At 38.9% G+C, this 20469-nt stretch overlaps 1 protein-coding gene across 2 annotated transcripts in view; it reads left to right on the top strand.

The window, feature by feature from the left end:
- The window catches only part of PCDH19 (protocadherin 19), a 144589-nt gene extending 126226 nt beyond the window's left edge, over nt 1–18363 (top strand). For both annotated transcript variants that reach the window (XM_006943858.4, XM_004000697.5), the window contains exon 5: nt 15970–18363. In XM_006943858.4, coding sequence (XP_006943920.1) covers nt 15970–16553 — 584 coding nt within the window. In that variant the 3' untranslated portion in view covers nt 16554–18363. The remainder of the gene's footprint in view (nt 1–15969) is intronic.
- Nucleotides 18364–20469: the final 2106 nt, after the last annotated feature.

Here is a 20469-nt window from a genome sequence, read left to right as displayed (position 1 = left end):
ATCCAGGAAGCTATGTCAGCATTGCAATTTTGTGGTGTGTGTGTGTGTGTGTGTGTGTGTTTGTGTGTGTGTGATTAATCACAGGAGAGAGCTCGTTGAATGCCAGCAGGAGGTTTTAAAATATAATTCTGCATCTGCCCTGCTCTTTTTTCCTTTCCAATCTTTTTCTACCCCTTGCCTCTAATCCACCATTAGGATAGATAAAGGAGTTGTCCCATGTCTAAATATATAGAGAGATGACAATCCTTAGATCTTCAGCTAGGCACCGTTTGCATTTTGCCAAAGCTGATTATTTTATCTGAAGTTTTAATAACAAGCCAGATTATTTTCTGTTCACTAACTGATAGAAGCAAATAAAAAAAAAAAGGTTGCAAAGTGGAATTAAGGGGATAAGAAATCTCTAGGGCCAAAGAAACTTTTTATTTAATTAATAATTTCAATTTACTCTTCAAATATTTCTGTGCTAGAATTCAACATCTTATATTAAACAAGTCTGCACTCTCTCTCTCTCTCTCTCTGTAACTGCCAGATTGGAATCTCAGAGAATAGAAAGAATGCAGGCTTTAATGAAGCTTCAAATTCTCTACTCCCAGTGCTGTCTTGTTTTCTGAACGTAGAACTATACTCCTCAGAGATTCTCTAGCCACAGCATGGCATTCCTTCATTAGGTACATGTTTTGCAGACCAACTCATGAAAGACTGGCACTTTAACCAACAAGGGGAAAATGCAATGAATTGGAGTTCAGGAGATGAAATGTTTTGGAAAAACAGATTATTCCAAGGGTGTAGATACGTGATCTGTACTAAATGGACAGAGAATTTAAATTTTACCAGGCTAGTTTTTAGTAATCTTTTGATTTGTTCCATTAATTTTTCCAGCTTTATTGAGATATAATCAACATATCATGCTCCATTGTTTTAACTTGTGAATGGTAATGAGTATTTAGAGTGATGAAGACTGGTGGTTGTGTGTGCACATGAATGTATATCTGTGATATATTTTTGTGTCTATAATCCAGGCTATGTATCAGTACTTACATAGATTTTACTAGACTTGTGTCAGAGTGTCTTAACTAAGGTCATCTCAACCTAAAAGCCTTCTGCTACTTCTTATAATTCAGAGTTCGAGCCAACTCAGAAAAAGCCCTCACAGCTGTGGCCCAAAGAGATTTCAAGACTTCCATGATACTTCAGATGGAGCAGCCATTCTTTCTTTCAGAGAAGAGTTGGACAAGCTAAGGGCCAGGGGCTCATATAAGAACTGACATGTGCTAAAGGTGTAAAGGACTTTTTCCTCCTAATAGGAGCAGCGGGTCAAGCATAGCATACCTTCAAATGATGAAGATTCCTCAAAGAATAGATTAATTGGTCTCACTTATGAATTTGTATAATTGCTTTTGAAGCAACAACCTGAAAAATAGAACTTGCTTTCTTCTACTGGTATGATTAAATGGACACCTGGAAAAATAATAATTATGAGTATTTCTTTTTTTTTTTTAAATTTTTTTTCAACGTTTATTTATTTTTGGGACAGAGAGAGACAGAGCATGAACGGGGGAGGGGCAGAGAGAGAGGGAGACACAGAAGAGAGAGAGGGAGACACAGAATCGGAAACAGGCTCCAGGCTCTGAGCCATCAGCCCAGAGCCTGACGCGGGGCTCGAACTCACGGACCGCGAGATCGTGACCTGGCTGAAGTCGGACGCTTAACCGACTGCGCCACCCAGGCGCCCCATAATTATGAGTATTTCTAAGGAAAGGAGCAAAAGAATAGAACTGAGCATTGTCCATGAAAGATGGATAATGACAAGTAAACATAGAACGTGTATTTGATCCCTTCAACTTTGGTATTCATTATTCATAGTTATTATTCATAAATTCCAGCACAAATGTTAGGCCTGCACCCCAGTGACACATTTGCATTTTATTTTAAGTTGATTTCTACCTGGTTTTGCAAACAAGGATTTAATGGTTTTGCTTGTGTCTCACTCTCCGTTTGTTGCTATAGCTTGTCTTTTTCATATACTGTCTTCTTTCCCTTTCACACTCTTTATCTCCATCTTCTGTCTCATTCCCTTATCCAAGGTTCATTCATTCATTCTCTCTCCCTCCTTCTCTCCTTCCCTCCTTCTAATGTTCTAAGAGAAAAGATAGATTCTAACACGTAAAAGTGATGTTTGAATAGATTCCCCTAAGGCAATCAATTTACTTTTAATTTGTCTGGGACTAAGCTTTTCTTTGTTGCAATGAGGAAGTATGAAATTGTTGTAAAATTTATTAGCTTCTAAAAAGATATTTCAAATGAATTTTTTTAATGATTGTGTTGTTTTCTGTGCCCAGAAGCAGTGTCATAGCAATTACAGTATTCCAGATGGTTGCTGAAGTTACACTGGAACATCAAGATAATGCTAGACTTTTCTATGAGGCTTTTGTTGGTAATGAATAGTCCAACCTAGGTAGTTAATAGATATTAATCTTTCTGACACTGTGTGCTTCCAATGACTATTTCTAGTGACTCCTACCTAGGTAATGACATGACATACACTATCTTTATGAATCATTGCAAGGGACAGTGATTGGTTTACTGAGCACTTTATTTTTCAAATATGAAAGAAGTCATTGTAGAATCACTAATGTTGTTTCTTAGCTTCCCCACCTGGTAACAAGAACATTTTAGCAGTCAAGAATCTTCAAAGAATTTAGAAATTATAGTTGCAACTTTTTTTTTGACCCATGTATAATATTGCATGTTTTACTAAACTGGATATCCTGGAACTTTACTGAAGGAAGTGTCAGTTCCTGTTAAGAGGAACACCAGCTTCTTTCTCTCTCCAACATTAAATTTTCATTAAAAAAGGAAAATCTTTTCTCCTGGATAACATGCCTTGCTCCTCTTGCTTTGTTTACCGTCTTATTTGTGCCATCCTCACTACACATTCTATCTAATATCCAGAAGCTTATGACCAGTATAAATGTGGCTTTTTTTTCTGAAGCTAATGATGTGTCAACTATTTCCTTATTTTCCAGTAAAGAATGAAACCAAGGTGGTGATGACTTTAGTTCAGCGCTACTTGTAAACATCATTTGAAGGCTCTATCTTGCCAGGAGCATAACTACCTGTAAAATGTCTGAAATGGTCTGACTGTTTTTAATCTACACAAAATCAAACACCTGGTTTTAACTCTTCACAGAAGTGACTACGTGTTGTAAGGGTCCATCAAATATGGGCTAAGGGACTTAATTTGGTGGACATCTTACAATGAATGAGCCATTCAAAAATGGCTCCACTTTGCGCAGAGTTTCGGTATCACAGTGTTCCTCCTTTAGGGAAATGTTTCTTTTTTTTTTTTTAATATATGAAATTTATTGTCAAATTGGTTTCCATACAACACCCAGTGCTCATCCCAAAAGGTGCCCTCCTCAATACCCATCACCCATCCTCCCCTCCCTCCCACCCCCCATCCACCCTCAGTTTGTTCTCAGTTTTTAACAGTCTCTTATGCTTTGTCTCTCCCACTCTAACCTCTTTTTTTTTTTTTCCTTCCCCTCCACCATGGGTTTCTGTTAAGTTTCTCAGGATCCACATAAGAGTGAAACCATATGGTATCTGTCTTTCTCTGTATGGCTTATTTCACTTAGCATCACACTCTCCAGTTCCATCCACGTTGCTACAAAAGGCCATATTTCATTTTTTCTCATTGCCACGTAGTATTCCATTGTGTATATAAACCACAATTTCTTTATCCATTCATCAGTTGATGGACATTTAGGCTCTTTCCATAATTTGGCTATTGTTGAGAGTGCTACTATAAACATTGGGGTACAAGTGCCCCTATGCATCAGTACTCCTGTAACCCTTGGATAAATTCCTAGCAGTGCTATTGCTGGGTCATAGGGTAGGTCTATTTTTAATTTTCTGAGGAACCTGCACACTGCTTTCCAAAGCGGCTGCACCAATTTGCATTCCCACCAACAGTGCAAGAGGGCCCCCGTTTCTCCACATCCTCTCCAGCATCTATAGTCTCCTGATTTGTTCATTTTGGCCACTCTGACTGGCGTGAGGTGATATCTGAGTGTGGTTTTGATTTGTATTTCCCTGATAAGGAGACACGTTGAACATCTTTTCATGTGCCTGTTGTCCATCCGGATGTCTTCTTTAGAGAAGTGTCTATTCATGTTTTCTGCCCATTTCTTCACTGGGTTGTTTTTCGGGTGTGGAGTTTGGTGAGCTCTTTATAGATTTTGGAGACTAGCCCTTTGTCCGATATGTCATTTGCAAATATCCTTTCCCATTCCGTTGGTTGCCTTTTAGTTTTATTGGTTGTTTCCTTTGCTGTGCAGAAGCTTTTTATCTTCATAAGGTCCCAGTAATTCACTTTTGCTTTTAATTCCCTTGCCTTTGGGGATGTGTCAAGTAAGAGATTGCTACGGCTGAGGTCAGAGAGGTCTTTTCCTGCTTTCTACTCTAGGGTTTTGATGGTTTCCTGTCTCACATTCAGGTCCTTTATCCATTTTGAGTTTATTTTTGTGAATGGTGTGAGGAAGTGGTCTAGTTTCAACCTTCTGCATGTTGCTGTCCAGTTCTCCCAACACCAATTGTTAAAGAGACTGTCTTTTTTCCATTGGATGTTCTTTCCTGCTTTGTCAAAGATGAGTTGGCCATACGTTTGTGGGTCTAGTTCTGGGGTTTCTATTCTATTCCATTGGTCTATGTGTCTGTTTTTGTGCCAATACCATGCTGTCTTGATGATGACAGATTTGTAGTAGAGGCTAAAGTCTGGGATTGTGATGCCTCCTGCTTTGGTCTTCTTGAAAATTCCTTTGGCTATTCGGGGCCTTTTGTGGTTCCATATGAATATTAGGATTGCTTGTTCTAGTTTCGAGAAGAATGCTGGTGCAATTTTGATTGGGATTGCATTGAATGTGTAGATAGCTTTGGGTAGTATTGACATTTTGACAATATTTATTCTTCCAATCCGTGAGCAGGGAATGTCTTTCCATTTCTTTAAATCTTCTTCAATTACCTTTATAAGCTTTCTATAGTTTTCAGCATACAGATCCTTTACATCTTTGGTTAGATTTATTCCTAGGTATTTTATGCTTCTTGGTGCAATTGTGAATGGGATCAGTTTCTTTATTTGTCTTTCTGTTGCTTCATTATTAGTGTATAAGAACGCAACTGATTTCTGTACATTGATTTTGTATCCTGCAACTTTGCTAAATTCCTGTATCAGTTCTAGCAGACTTTTGGTGGAGTCTATGGGATTTTCCATGTATAATATCATGTCATCTGCAAAAAGTGAAAGCTTGACTTCACCTTTGCCAATTTTGATGCCTTTGATTTCCTTTTGTTCTCTGATTGCTGATGCTAGAACTTCCAGCACTATGTTAAACAACAGCGGTGAGAGTGGGCATCCCTGTCGTGTTCCTGATCTCAGGGAAAAAGCTCTCAGTTTTTCCCCGTTGAGGATGATGTTAGCTGTGGGCTTTTCATAAATGACTTTTATGATCTTTAAATATGTTCCTTCTATCCCGACTTTCTCAAGGGTTTTTATTAAGAAAGGGTGCTGATTTTGTCAAAGGCCTTTTCTGCATCGATTGACAGGATCATATGGTTCTTTTTTTTTTTTTTTTTGTTAATGTGATGTATCACGTTGATTGCTTTGCGAATGTTGAACCAGCCCTGCATCCCAGGAATGAATCCCACTTGGTCATGGTGAATAATTCTTTTTATATGCCGTTGAATTCGATTTGCTAGTATCTTATTGAGAATTTTTGCATCCATATTCATCAGGGATATTGGCCTGTAGTTCTCTTTTTTTACTGGGTCTCTGTCTGGTTTAGGAATTAAAGTAATACTGGCTTCATAGAATGAGTCTGGAGTTTTCCTTCCCCTTCTATTTCTTGAAATAGCTTGAGAAGGATAGGTATTATCTCTGCTTTAAACATCTGGTAGAACTCCCCTGGGAAGCCATCTGGTCCTGGACTCTTATTTGTTGGGAGATTTTTGATAACTGATTCAATTTCTTCGCTGGTTTTGGGTCTGTTCAAGCTTTCTATTTCCTCCTGATTGAGTTTTGGAAGAGTGTGGGTGTTCAGGAATTTGTCCATTTCTTCCAGGTTGTCCAATTTGTTGGCATATAATTTTTCATAGTATTCCCTGATAATTGTTTGTATCTCTGAGGGATTGGTTGTAATAATTTCATTTTCATTCATGATTTTATCTATTTGGGTCATCTCCCTTTTCTTTTTGAGAAGCCTGGCTAGAGGTTTGTCAATTTTGTTTATTTTTTCAAAAAACCAACTCTTGGTTTCGTTGATCCGCTCTACAGTTTTTTTTAGATTCTATATTGTTTATTTCTGCTCTGATCTTTATTATTTCTCTTCTTCTGCTGGGTTTGGGGTGCCTTTGCTGTTCTGCTTCTATATTCTTTAGGTGTGCTGTTAGATTTTGTATTTGGCATTTTTCCTGTTTCTTGAGATAGGCCTGGATTGCAATGTATTTTCCTCTCAGGACTGCCTTTGCTGCGTCCCAAAGCGTTTGGATTGTTGTATTTTCATTTTCGTTTATTTCCATATATTTTTTAATTTCTTCTCTAATTGCCTGGTTGACCCACTCATTCGTTAGTAGGGTGTTCTTTAACCTCCATGCTTTTGGAGGTTTTCCAGACTTTTTCCTGTGGTTGATTTCAAGCTTCATAGCATTGTGGTCTGAAAGTATGCATGGTATAATTTCAATTCTTGTAAATTTATGAAGGGCTGTTTTGTGACCCAGTATATGATCTATCTTGGAGAATGTTCCATGTGCACTCGAGAAGAAAGTATATTCTGTTGCTTTGGGATGCAGAGTTCTAAATATATCTGTCAAGTCCATCCGATCCAATGTCTCATTCAGGGCCCTTGTGTCTTTATTGACTGTGTGTCTAGATGATCTATCCATTTCTGTAAGTGGGGAGTTAAAGTCCCCTGCAATTACCACATTCTTATCAATAAGGTTGTTTACGTTTATGAGTAATTGTTTTATATATTTGGGGGCTCTGGTATCCAGCGCATAGACATTTAAAATTGTTAGCTCTTCCTGATGGATAGACCCTGTAATGATTATATAATGCCCTTCTTCATCTCTTGTTACAGCCTTTAATTTAAAGTCTAGTTCGTCTGATATAAGTATGGCTACTCCAGCTTTCTTTTGGCTTCCAGTAGCATGATAAATAGTTCTCCATCCCCTCACTCTCAATCTAAAGGTGTCCTCAGGTCTAAAATGAGTCTCTTGTAGACAGCAAATAGATGGGTCTTGTTTTTTTATCCATTCTGATACCCTATGTCTTTTGGTTGGCGCATTTAATCCATTTACATTCAGTGTTATGATAGAAAGATACGGGTTTGGAGTCATTGTGATGTCTGTATGTTTTATGCTTGTAGCAATGTCTCTGGTACTTTGTCTCACAGGGTCCCCCTTAGGATCTCTTGTAGGGCTGGTTTAGTGGTGACAAATTCCTTCAGTTTTTGTTTGTTTGGGAAGACCTTTATCTCTCCTTCTATTCTAAATGACAGACTTGCTGGATAAAGGATTCTCAGCTGCATATTTTTTCTGCTTTGCACACTGAAAATATCGTACCAATTCTTTCTGGCCTGCCAAGTTTCAAAAGAGAGATCAGTCACGAGTCTTATAGGTCTCCCTTTATATGTGAGGGCACGTTTACCCCTTGCTGCTTTCAGAATTTTCTCTTTATCCGTGTATTTTGCCAGTTTCACTATGATATGTCATGCAGAAGATCGATCCAAGTTACGTCTAAAGGGAGTTCTCTGTGCCTCTTGGATTTCAATGCCTTTTTCCTTCCCCAGTTCAGGGAAGTTCTCAGCTATTATTTCTTCAAGTACCCCTTCAGCACCTTTCCCTCTCTCTTCCTCCTCTGGGATACCAATTATGCGTATATTATTTCTTTTTAGTGTATCACTTAGTTCTCTAATTTTCCCCTCATACTCCTGGATTTTTTTATCTCTCTTTTTCTCAGCTTCCTCTTTTTCCATAAGTTTATCTTCTAGTTCACCTATTCTCTCCTCTGCCTCTTCAATCCGAGCTGTCGTCGTTTCCTTTTTGTTAAGCATTTTGTTTAAAGCGCTTTTCAGCTCCTTGTGACTGTTCCTTAGTCCCTTGATCTCTGTAGCAAGAGATTCTCTGCTGTCCTCTATACTGTTTTCACGCCCAGAGATTAATTTTATGACTATTATTCTAAATTCACTTTCTATTATATTATTTAAATCCTTTTTGATCAGTTCATTAGCTGTTGTTATTTCCTGGAGATTCTTCTGAGGGGAATTCTTCTGTTTGGCCATTTTGGATAGTCCCTGGTGTGGTGAGGACCTGCAGGGCACTTCCCCTGTGCTGTGGTGTATAACTGGAGTTGGTGGGCGGGGCCGCAATCTGACCTGATGTCTGCCCTAGCCCACCGCTGGGGCCACAGTCAGACTGGTGTGTGCCTTCTCTTCCCCTCTCCTAGGGGCGGGATTCGCTGTGGGGTGGCATGGCCATCTGGGCTACTTTCACACTGCCAGGCTTGTGGTGCTGGGGATCTGGCGTATTAGCTGGGGTGGGTAGGTAAGGTGCACGGGGGCAGGAGGGGCAGGCTTAGCTGGCTTCTCCTTAGGTGATCCACTTCAGGAGGGGCCCTGTGGCAGCAGGAGGGAGTCAGACCCGCTGCCGGAGGTTTGGCTCCACAGAAGCGCAGAGTTGGGTGTTTGCGTGGAGGGAGCAAGTTCCCTGGCAGGAACTGGTTCTCTTTGGGATTTTGGCTGGGGGATGGGCAGGGGAGATGGCACTGGCCAGTGCCTTTGTTACCCACCAAAGTGAGCTCTGTCGTCCGGGGGCTCAGCAGCTCTCCCTCCCTTTGTCCTCCAGCCTTCCCGCTTTCTGAGCAGAGCTGTTAACTTATGACCTCCCAGACGCTAAGTCACGCTTGCTGTGGGAACACAGTCCGTCAGGCCCCTCCGCTTTTGCCAGCCAGACTCGGGGGCTCTGCCGGCCGGTGAGCCGCCTCTCCAGCCCGGCTCCCTCCCGCCAGTCCGTGGAGCGCGCACCGCCTCGCCATCCTTCCTACCCTCTTCCCTGGGCCTCTCCTCTGCGCTTGGCTCTGGAGACTCCGTTCTGCTAATCCTCTGGTGGTTTTCTGGGTTATTTAGGCAGGTGTAGGTGGAATCTAAGTGATCAGCAGGAAGCGCGGTGAGCCCAGCGTCCTCCTACACCGCCATCTTCCCTCTCTCTAGGGAAATCTTTCAATTGCCTTCTTTGACAACTCATATTTTACTTGTAAAGATGCCTTTCAAATGGCTTATAAGTATCCAGTTGAAGTTCAGCACTTTGTCAGATAATTTTCTTTACCATAGAAGCCACAATGCAAAGATCCCAGTTTAGTGAATTTTTTCTTATCTCATTCACTGTGAGGACCTTATTTCTTAGTCTCAATTTTCCAGGCAGCCTTCTGCTTCATTTCCTACTCCCCATGCATCACCACAAATGATTTATATTTATACACATCTTGAAATCTCTTCTTTATGGGTTGAATTTAATTGAATCCTAGTACAAAAATGAAAACTCCAGGAACTATTGTGATTGCCCAAATTGCAACTTAGATTGTATGACTGTACATGCCACACTATCTTCTATAATAAATATTCAATTCTAAAACACTTCTACTTCAATATGTTTTAACTTTGTCTCTTGGACAAACTCAGTACTGAAGATTCCATTGAAGATAACTCAATTGCTTTGAATTCTGAAAGGGGCAACTTTTTAATCTATTTTCATGTTGCACTGGGAGTAAGTGAATTGTAGGTGCATAGACTGTGAATGAGGAGAGAGGCTTATATGCCATTTGGTATCACAGAGGCCAAGTGCTGAGTGGCACTTGCTAATTGATGCTGATCTGTCAAATAGTCTAGGACAAAACTGGGGTCCATCAGTATTTTCAGCCATCCTCTCCATCCCAAGCTAAAACTCAACTTTTCAGATTCATGCTGTTTAACTAGTTACCCATACTGAAAATGCCAAGCTATGCTAATCAGGACTGTCTTTCTTCTTTGCCTATCTGCTGTCTTTTGGCAACATCCTTTTGTCAGTCTCAGGAACTTTGTTCCTATACCCTGTCCCCCACTCTGCCCTTTCTAGGTATCTCTACCTCTAGATATTGGTAGACTTACCCCATAAAAACTCTCCTATCCTGGGTTCTTTCCCCATGGCTTTTCTATATGACCAAAGAAAATCTGATGATCTCAATTTGGTAATGGATTATCTTATTTTAACAAGGACTTTTAATGCTTGTACCCGCTGAATGAAAAATGTGGAAATTTCTCTCTCTGTTACAAGGGCTGGTTTTTGGATAGCTCTTCTTTGGCATCCATAAAATAATACTACATAGATGTTTTGAATACAAGTCACACAGTTCTGGTATCTTACCCTCTCTTCCTGTTGTCTGTCAGACCAATGGTGCTGTAGGAAGGGCTGCTAACAAGTAGGAATCTAGAGAACAGGAGAATAAAAAGAAAGCATTAGGGAGGAACCAAAATGGCAGAAAATTCTGAAAGAAAGAGAAGGGAGTGAGAAAGAGACAAGTAATTGTTTGTAGTGTAATTTGTGATTTACTTCTTATTACACTCTAGTGGCTACAGGATAGCTTAGTGTCTTTGGTTCATGAATCTCTAGGAAGGTCTCAGCCTTCACTGATGTGCCCTTGAATATTTTATAGATGGAGCTTCAACTTTTCTGGCCAAAACTTTGGGTCCTTTAGGAAGTGAGTGTAAATTCCTCTCAGAATTGCAACCTGGGAAGGCTCTGGGAAGTTGTCATTTTGCAAAGTCCTAAGCCCTTATTGAATTTTTGCTGGATGTTCTAAACACCCAAAAGGAGCCCAGTCCTTAAGATGTCAATCATATCAAAACCAAGACAGAATGTTTAAAACCTTCATAGTGTTTCCAGCTCTTCCTTCCTTCCTTCCTTCCTTCCTTCCTTCCTTCCTTCCTTCTTTCCTTCCTTCCTCCCCCCTCCCTCTCTCCTCCCTCTCTCCTTCCTGTCTTTCTTCTCCTTTTCACTGAGCCCATTGGTATTCTGTTCAGTTACAGATACAGGATGGGTGTTCTTTCTCCTGAACTCTGCAGGCCTTAAAATGCTTTTAAGAACTCTTTCCAGGATAATTATTTACTTTGGTAATTCCATGGCATATATAGAGCATTAATTTTTGCCATACACATTTTAATTAGTTTTTCCAGAGGAGTCAGTATCTGCAGTTGGTCTAAAAGGCTCACTATAGGTCCCATTTTTGGTTTATATTTTATAGGAATTAACAACAGTTGTGTTTGATGCCAAGAAACAATGCTTGATATTTGAACAGGACATTCGTTTCATAAAATTGATGCTTCTGCTTAATATGTTGTTAACTTAGCAGAGTATAGACCCCATTAACTATTGTTAGAATTGAAAACTCCAAGGTACATGACAAATGTATCTTCAACTGGACATCAAAGCATGATGCATACCTTTAAGACCTGTTTATAGTATGTAGGAAACCATTCAGAGACTAAATGGGACTTGACCTTAATGTTTCTCAAGTGATAAATTTACTTTATTGTTTCTGATACAGCTGCATAGTTTTCTTTGTATGTTTTCATAGTGTTTCTACTAAATAGAATAGTAATTTCCACTTTTAGGAGTTGTATCAGTAGCACAGTGTCTGGTGTGTTGATCAGTATTCTTTGTTTTATTGCTATCACTCTTGTGCCTTTTTCATCCATTTAAATTAAACTGTTACTGAGTACCTGCTCTATGTTGGACCCTTTGCTACCTTCTGTGGGTATGGGAGGGAACAAAATAGATATAATCTTTGCTCATTTAGAGTTTACAAGCTAACATTTGAATATAGATATTAAATAGCTGTAATGAGTGCTATAAAAGAAAGTCGTATGCAATGTACCTTAGTCTAATGGATCAGGCAAGGATTCCTTGAGAAAGTTAAATTTAAATTAAATTTAAAATATATTACATGGGTAATGTATCAGTTATAAATAGTGCTCAACTGCTGGTAATAAGGGCCCCCCTCTCTCTCTAAAGAAAATAACTCAGTGGCTTAGCCAAGAGGGAGGCTTATTTTTTCTCTTATATGAAAGAAGTTCATATATGAACTAGTGAGATGGATCTATAATATCTTCAATATCCCAGAGTTGTTGTATCTTTCTATTCTGCTATCCATAGGCACGTGACTTCCATCCTCAGAGTTGCTTCATGATAGTAAGATGGATGCTATAGGCCCAGCCTTTATGTCTCCATTCCAGATAGGACAAAGCAGGAAGGAATAAGGACAACAGGGTCTCCCAGTTACATCACCCCCTCCTACTTTTAAGGAGTTTTCTTGATATTTTGCCTTCATAACATTGGTCCAATATTAATTATGTGGCCACATCTATCTACAATGGAAGCCAGGAAATGCAGGGGTTTTTTTTAGCTGGTACCTTACAAATCCTAACAAAAGTGGGGTTCTTTTCCTAAATATTAAATATAGGTATGGATATTTGGTGGGCAATTCATTATGTGTTGCTTCAGATGAGTAGGAACTAGTTAAGTCAAGAAGGGGATCCTTCCTAACAGTTATGTTTTCTTGATTAGGTGCATACAACAAATTTTAGCAACACTTAACCTGTTCATAATTGGTACTACCATCCCTTTCATTATATCTTACAAAATTGTCCCTGCTATGGTAGTAGATTATTTTGTTCAGGGAGTGATGCAGATTAAGCTAAGTGGATGTATATAAGTACAATCCAGGAAGCCTTTCTGATTTCCACATTACTTGCTTGCAGGTTATATTACTACTTCTACTTAGAAGTAACTACTTGAGCTCTTAGGAACTAGAACTCACTTTAACTTTCCCTTTCTGCCTCATTGATTGCAGATCACTTCTGAGGAGGGTAACACATTGCTCTTGTAACTGTTACCTTGAACTATTTTAGTGTTAGAATTTTGTCTCTGATCATTGGAATCTTTCAGTTGATACACCTAAAGTCTGAATCACAATAAAGAACTGCAGCAGTATTAAACACATCCATGGTGGCTGGACATGTATATAAACCCAACAGAGCCTCTCAGCTCTTCTATTCCACCAGAACTTTGAAAGTTTTAGCAAAGCCTGAGATGGTATTTTCATCATTTTCCTTTTTTGCTTTGGTTGGGACCATGGGTAGGCTCTTTCTAGTGTGGAAGCACATTGTTTGCCTACATCTGAAGAGACAGCAGTTTAACTCCTGAGGAGGGTAGTAATCACTGCAAAAAGTTTTGCTAACATTTGCACAAAATAACAAATTCTTTTCTTTTCCTATTTGAAGTACTTCCTTATCCATCATGACTTAATCATTGCTGCCTCTTATGCCTTCTATTTAAGATATAAGTTGTTGCCAGAGGTTTTAGGTTTCTCTCACCAAGGTCCTTCATGAAATATTGTGACCAAACAAATATATATTACCACCTACATTAAATAAGCTTTATTTTTTCTCCATATTTTTAAAAAAAATTTTTTTTGTTGAAATCTGATTTAAGGAGTGGCCTTGAGATTTGTGTCCCTGTTCCAAACTTATGCATTTCATTTATTTATTTATCTTTCCAAATATTAGGGACAAGTTCAGAATCAGGGAATACCAATTTGAAAATTTATAATTCATCCCTAATTATGTTTACATTTGAATTAAAGATACCTACCTTCATTTATCTGTACATGACAATGTGTTTGAATATCCACAACTATGTGTGGATTTTAGAGTTTTACATTTTGCTTTGTCTATGCTCAGGTCAAGATGTAATAAGGTATAGAGTCACAAACAGGCACATAAGAGGAATCTTAAGGAATTACTGAATTGTTAGCTGACCTCTGTTTCAGCTGGAGCCAGCATCTTGGCAGTTAATTTGAATGATATAAAATGATTCCTCTCTACTCTCATACCTCCATCCCTAGCCACAATACTACATGGTGGCAAGCCCATAGTCTCTACCAGTCCTATGCAATTCCAGAAGTAGTTGCTTTGCTTTATTCACATCTGGTCTGCATTTTCTTTTTCACACTTAAAGGGAGCATAAAATGTCCATCTTAAAGATAAACTGGCAAATTGTGTCCCAGTACACTGAAAGGGTCTTAGCTCTGATTGGTTTTTCAGTAGTTTAAACTAGGTCAAAGGCCACTCCCAGAGCTGTGTTGAAATCTGGACTCAGCCTGGATTAGGCCTTGATGTTTAGCTGTTTCCAATGCTTTTTCTCCAAATGATGAGGTATACATCCAATTCAACCATTATTTCTCAATCCCCCTCTCATATGTATGTGCCCCTTTACCAAGATAGCCTTTAACAAAGGAGTCAGAGCATTGCCTCTTTCCTATGTCATTTTTTAAAATAAGAAGCAAACAAGAAATACAAGTGTATAAGAAAGATGTGTTATATATAGACTAATATCAGGCAAAGCCCTGAATTTCTGATTTCTTCCCCCAGCAAAAAGCAATCACAGCAATATATTTTCAGCTTTTTTTGGCATTTTTTTTTTGGTCTTTTCAACTTCTCCTTGTCTCCCCATCTCCTCTGATTATACCCCAAGGTTTTCTGTGAATGTTAAACTGCTCATATTTTGATGCATTGTACAATGTGATGAAAATTTTCATTAGGTCATCATCATACAAGAATGTAACATAAGTAAAAATGGATCTGGAAAGTTAAGGTTATAAACCAGACATTAAGATGAACAATTTCCCAATGAAAAGGCAGAAATTAACCCTGGGTCTATGGTTTGATGAAATCCATGTAGAAAGCTTCTCTAAGAGTCAAATTAAAGCCTTAACTCTGAATGAACCTGACTTGAGAAGAGAGAAAAAAAGTCTCACCAAAAATTCTGAATTCTAACTGCTGAGATATTCTATGATAGGGTTAAAGTAATCCATAAAAGATTTCTTTATTTTAAGAAATATGACCCTAATAAAACTTCAGATAAGACAGATAAGGAAAGATGGCTAGTTGAATATAATTAAATGATGTTCAACCTATGAGTGATGTGTAGACAAGGTCAATTGAAGCTTATGGGTCAAATGGAAGGAAAAGATATCAGTATATTCCTTCTAATGGGAAATCAAGTCATATAAATGGCTTAGTGAGAAGATTGGCTGGCAGAACTGATGGTCAAAAAGAAGTGAAGTGATTGGGTTTTCAAAGACAGCATGATACCAATCTAACATTAAGCATGGCATATCATTGACAAGTAGGGTGGAAATATGGTTAGCAGTGCTGTTGTTCAAAATATGGCCAAGACTTCTCAGATATACTGATTGTTGGATTTCCTACTCTTCCTCCACTCCCTCTTCTGCTGTAACTAGTTTCAAATGCAGTGGATTTTTAGCTGGAGTTGTTGATAAAAATGCTGACTCTCAGCCCCTTGACACTCGGGATAAACTTTTTTATGTTTTATTTTTTAAACGTTTATTTATTTTTGAGAAAGAATGAGAAAGTGTGAGAAGGGGAGGGACAGAGAGAGGGAGAGGATCCGAAGCAGGCTCTGCGCTGACAGCAGAGAGCCCAATGTGGGGCTTGAACTAACAAACTTCAAGATCATGATCTGAGCTGAAGTCACACACTTAACCAAACTGAGCCACCCAGGTGCACCTAAACTTTTTTTTAAATACATTTTTTCATCATAACATGTTTACCTTTAGGTTTTTAGTTTTTTCAGCAATGGGAACACCAAAACTAATAATAAAAGACATGAGTGTACAGGGGGAGATCTACAGCCTTTTAAAAATCCAATTCTTCACACGTGTCCCGAGAAAGCAATAAAGGACTATCTAGAAGTGCCATTTCCCAGAAGGGCCTGTGGGTACCTAAGAAACCAGAACACTGGGGTGTAACAATGATTCCTGGGAAAAGCTGATGAAATTGACATTTTATTTTCTCCAAACAGATCAGAATGAAGGATTTCATTGCAGGGAAGAATGCAGGATTCTTGGCCACTCTGACAGGTGCTGGATGCCCCGGAACCCCATGCCCACCAGGTCCAAGTCCCCTGAGCATGTGAGGAATGTCATAGCTCTGTCCATTGAAGCTACTGCTGCTGATGTTGAGGCTTATGACGACTGCGGCCCCACCAAGCGGACTTTTGCAACCTTTGGAAAAGATGTCAGTGACCACCCAGCTGAGGAGAGGCCCACCCTGAAAGGCAGAAGAACTGTTGATGTGACCATCTGCAGCCCCAAGGTCAACGGCGCTATTCGGGAGGCGGGCAATGGTTGTGAGGCTATTAGCCCTGTCACCTCCCCCCTACACCTCAAGAGCCCTCTGCCCACCAAGCCCTCCATGTCTTACACCCCGGCGCCCCCGGGCCGTGATCTGGAGCAGTATGTCAACAATGGCCCTTCTCGTCCCTCTGAAGCTGAGCCCCGTGGAGCCGACAGCGAGAAAGTCATCCATGAGGTCAACCCCACTCTGAAGGAGGGTCGCGACAAAGAATCTCCTGGTATGAAGCGTCTGAAGGATATCATTCTCTAAAGCAGTCTAGGGGAAGAAGAGAGAGAATCCATACTGGTTATTGAAGAAGAAGGAGCTGATTGTTTTAATTGCTCACTAATGGTTGGTTCTTGAGTGGCTGTGATTTCAGAGCTTTCCCTAAATGTATTGTTTATAAGTGACTATCATTCTTTGACAATCCCTCTTGTTTCAACAAGCAGCAGGGGTGTTCAGTTGGAGCAAATTAGCTTTGGTTTGAGTTGTTCATGGGGCCTTGATGTTGGGGAAACAGAGACAAATTCAGTTGTGAAAAGTATTATGTATTAAGTGTTTGAATTTGTATATTTTTCTGTCAAAATCATAATATAAATTACCATTGTTTGCGGAGGATTACATTTAAAAAAGCAAAAAAAAAAAAAAAAAAGAAAAAAGAAAGCTCTGGACATCTTTAATAAGCTTGCCACTGTTTTGTAGTGTAGACAAGTTAATGGTCATTTATTGTGTACTATTCCTTGATTCAGTGATGTGAAATTGAGTCCCCAAAAGGTTGTTTCTGAAGCTTGAGTACTTTCCAGTTACGCTACTTTGCTATGGACACCCCTGCTTTAAGAACTCTTTTGCTAGCTGTGCTGTTGTTGTATTTGATATTGCAAATTGCTATGTATGTGGTGATGGCAAAAGGCTTTTAGAAGTTGGTGTTTTTTTTTCTTAAAAAAATAAAACTATAGACAAAAACAAAGTGCAAAAAACTGAGATGGCAAGTGAAAGAGCAACACCACACATATAGATTGAACACTTGGAGGATACTCACTCATGGAGGATACCCATGTAGTGATTGCTCACTACCTTGCAGAGTATTTTTCCTGCCTTTCAGTCTTCTGCCCAGATCAGTGATAGATCATCATAGAAAGTCATTCATGGATATTCTGCTATGTAATTTGCAGTTGTTAGAAATACTGTCCTAAAAGTTTTATGAGATCAATTTTTAAAATTTTCAGGACCTGAATAGGAAAGAAGCTCCTGAAGTTATCAGTTTCCAGGCTTAGAAATTCCCTGTCTCTAATCATCTAAAACTCAAAAAGACTGAATCTATTTTGAGATCTAAATTAACATCTTTTCAGACACATACTTCCTGATTCAGTGTTTCCAATCATGATTAGAATTAGACTGCAAAGCATGTTGGGGGCTAGAACTGAGAACTCCATGTTGCTCTATATTGTAGGATTATAAATAGGAATGGAGTAAGCAGTACAAAGTGTACATTTAGGAAAAGACAGGTAGGTAACCAGTAACAGCATCACAAATCCAATTACTGTGCCTTCTAAATGGATACACTTGGACACTTGAACTCCTCTTTTTATGGCTAATACTTTTTTTAAAGTTAAAAATGTAAACAGGAAACTACTAAAATAAAAATTCTTTAAATTTAGCTAACTCTTTGCTGTAGGCTAGGAATACACCTTTTGTTATTAACAAGTTTGTTATGCATGTTCTTTTTTTGTTTAACATTTCTTAACTCCCCCATTTATTGTCTATTAATATTTACTAGCCAACATAGTATTCTCACAGCCTAAGAGTTCATTATTTAAAGCTAAATAAATACATCACCTTTGCTCTGCCTTGGTCTTAAAAAAGCTGTTTCTAGAGAAACAAGTTTTGTGGATCTGTTCTCATTCGTTTCATTTTTTGAAATTCAAGAATACCCAGAAAAAAGGCTTAGAGGTTAGAGCACTAAAATGCAAAAAAGGATTTATTTTCTTAAGTTTAAGTAGATAAGTGAGCTCTTTTAAATGTTTTAGTTATTTTTCTCTAAGTTCCTGGCTTTATCCATTACTAGGAATATTTTATTTTATGGGAGGGAGGGTTTTAAGGGAGGGTAGTAGGTATGGAAGAGGGGGTGGGGCTAAGTAGGGGAGAATATTTCTGAAAAAGAATGTATAATGAAGCTACAAATTAATCCTTATTTCTTATTCACTGCTGAATACTACCTCATGCAAAAATATTGGTGTGGCTGCAAATTTCCCTCTGAAACTGATACAATTAGAGATCAATTACTTTAGCATCTTCATTTAGGCTCATTTCATTATCTCTCATATACTTTTTTCTCTCTTTGATTCATTTCATTTTAGCAGATTTTAAATTAGGTATTTATTTGTGTTTTCAAGTGACTGATTAACACATTAAAACTTATTTTTCCCCTTTAAGTTATGATGCCTGTCTATAGAATTTAGACTGTTCTTCACCTGATCCATCCTGATATTATGTTGTTAGCTACCACGTCAAGGCCACTTTTAAGTCAGATTTGACAGTTTTTGTACAGGTGTATTTCCTACTATGCTCAGTACGAATGAAGGAGATGAAAAGATTGTGGCAAGTGGGAGTATTAAACGTTAGATGGCTGTTGAGCCAGAGAGGCCACTGGCTGTCATGCCTCTTACCAGCCAAGTTTAAAATAGAGTAGCAGTGGCACTGATTTTGCTTTTTTTCTCCCCTCCATTTTTTTTTTCAGATTTCAGTTTTGAACCATAGACCAATCCTGTTTCCTTATTAAAATACTTTTTTTTTCTCAGTGGGTAGTCAGAGATTTTCTAGCTTCGAAACCCTTTCTTGAGCATGATCAGATAATTCCCCTCATTAAGAAAGTGTCTTTTTTTCTTTTCAATTGTCTGATGTATACATACTCATGTATACATGTGCTCCTAGGAAGCACAAGTGCTTCCTAGGAGGGTTTTGTAAGCTGGTTTTATAGACAGACTATGCCTGCAAGTAGGAATTTTGTGAAAGATCCTAGATTTCCCTTTGGCTCATATTTTTCCCCTCTTCTTTTCAACATGTCTGATGAAAAGCCACATAAGGACAGAAGGCCAAATATTCTTTCTTTTCCCTCTCAAAACCTGTTACACGTTTAAATGTGAGGGAGCAGTTTCAGTTCCTAAATCCTAGGGAGTTCTATTCCACCTATTCTGATATCCCCTTTGGGAAGGAATTGGTGTGGCATGACTTACTTTTCTAGCAACTGCATTGGGGACATCCCTGGGCAGGTAAACTTCTTCATGCAATATAAAGGCTTTATTTTGCATTGATTGCTTTTCCCCAAATATGGGAATATGCTATATACATGTAATTGGAAGAAGAAGAGAACCATGCTATGTGGAATCTCTTTTTTCTTTTCTCAATACTGATTAATCTTTGAAACTGTTCAGGATGAAATTTACCATCCCTTTGATCCTCTTAAAGCCAGTAGAATAAATTATGGCCCACCTTATTGCCCAAATAGGTAATGCACCAAGCTATCCCACAGTTCCTGAAGGGCAGTTGTTCTCAAAGTGTAGTCCTTTAACCAGCAGAAACAACATCACTTGGGAACTTGTCAGAAATGGTCATTCTCTGTTCTCATCCAGACCAACTGAAACAGAAGCTCTGGCAGTGAGGCCTAGCAATTCATATGGATCAGATACCCACTGAAAGGTTGAGGGCTTGTGAGAGTACATGTTGATGGGCCCCACACTTAGAGTTTCAGTAGGTCTGGGATGGGTCCTGAGTCTTTGTCTATTGAAAAATTCCAATGTGATGCCAAAGCTGCTGGTCCAGGGACAACACCTTAAGTATCACTGATCCATGGTAAACCTGCCTAATAGAGCTAATTGCACCTAAGGTGCTCATTTAAACTAGTTTGTTGACAAGGTGATCCACTGATCGTGAATCAAAAATGTTAAATGGAATACAACTTAGAACTCTGAAAATTAGCAACAAGAGTACCATCCTGATAGTGTTCCTTTAGCATACAACTGATTGTATGATGGAAATTCAGTTGAACTTTTCATATAGCTCAATCATATTATTAATAAGCAAAAGAAAAGTGGTCCATTTGAGGCTGCAAGGATAAAGGGCAGTTTGGGGAGAGGCAGGGGTGTAGAGAATAACTCAATTGGACATCTATGATGGGAAAAGGATTATT

Source organism: Felis catus, chromosome X, assembly GCF_018350175.1.
Source record: "Felis catus isolate Fca126 chromosome X, F.catus_Fca126_mat1.0, whole genome shotgun sequence".
NCBI lineage: Eukaryota > Metazoa > Chordata > Mammalia > Carnivora > Felidae > Felis > Felis catus.
Note: the sequence above shows the minus strand (reverse complement) of the source record. Positions and strands in the feature narration are given on the sequence as shown.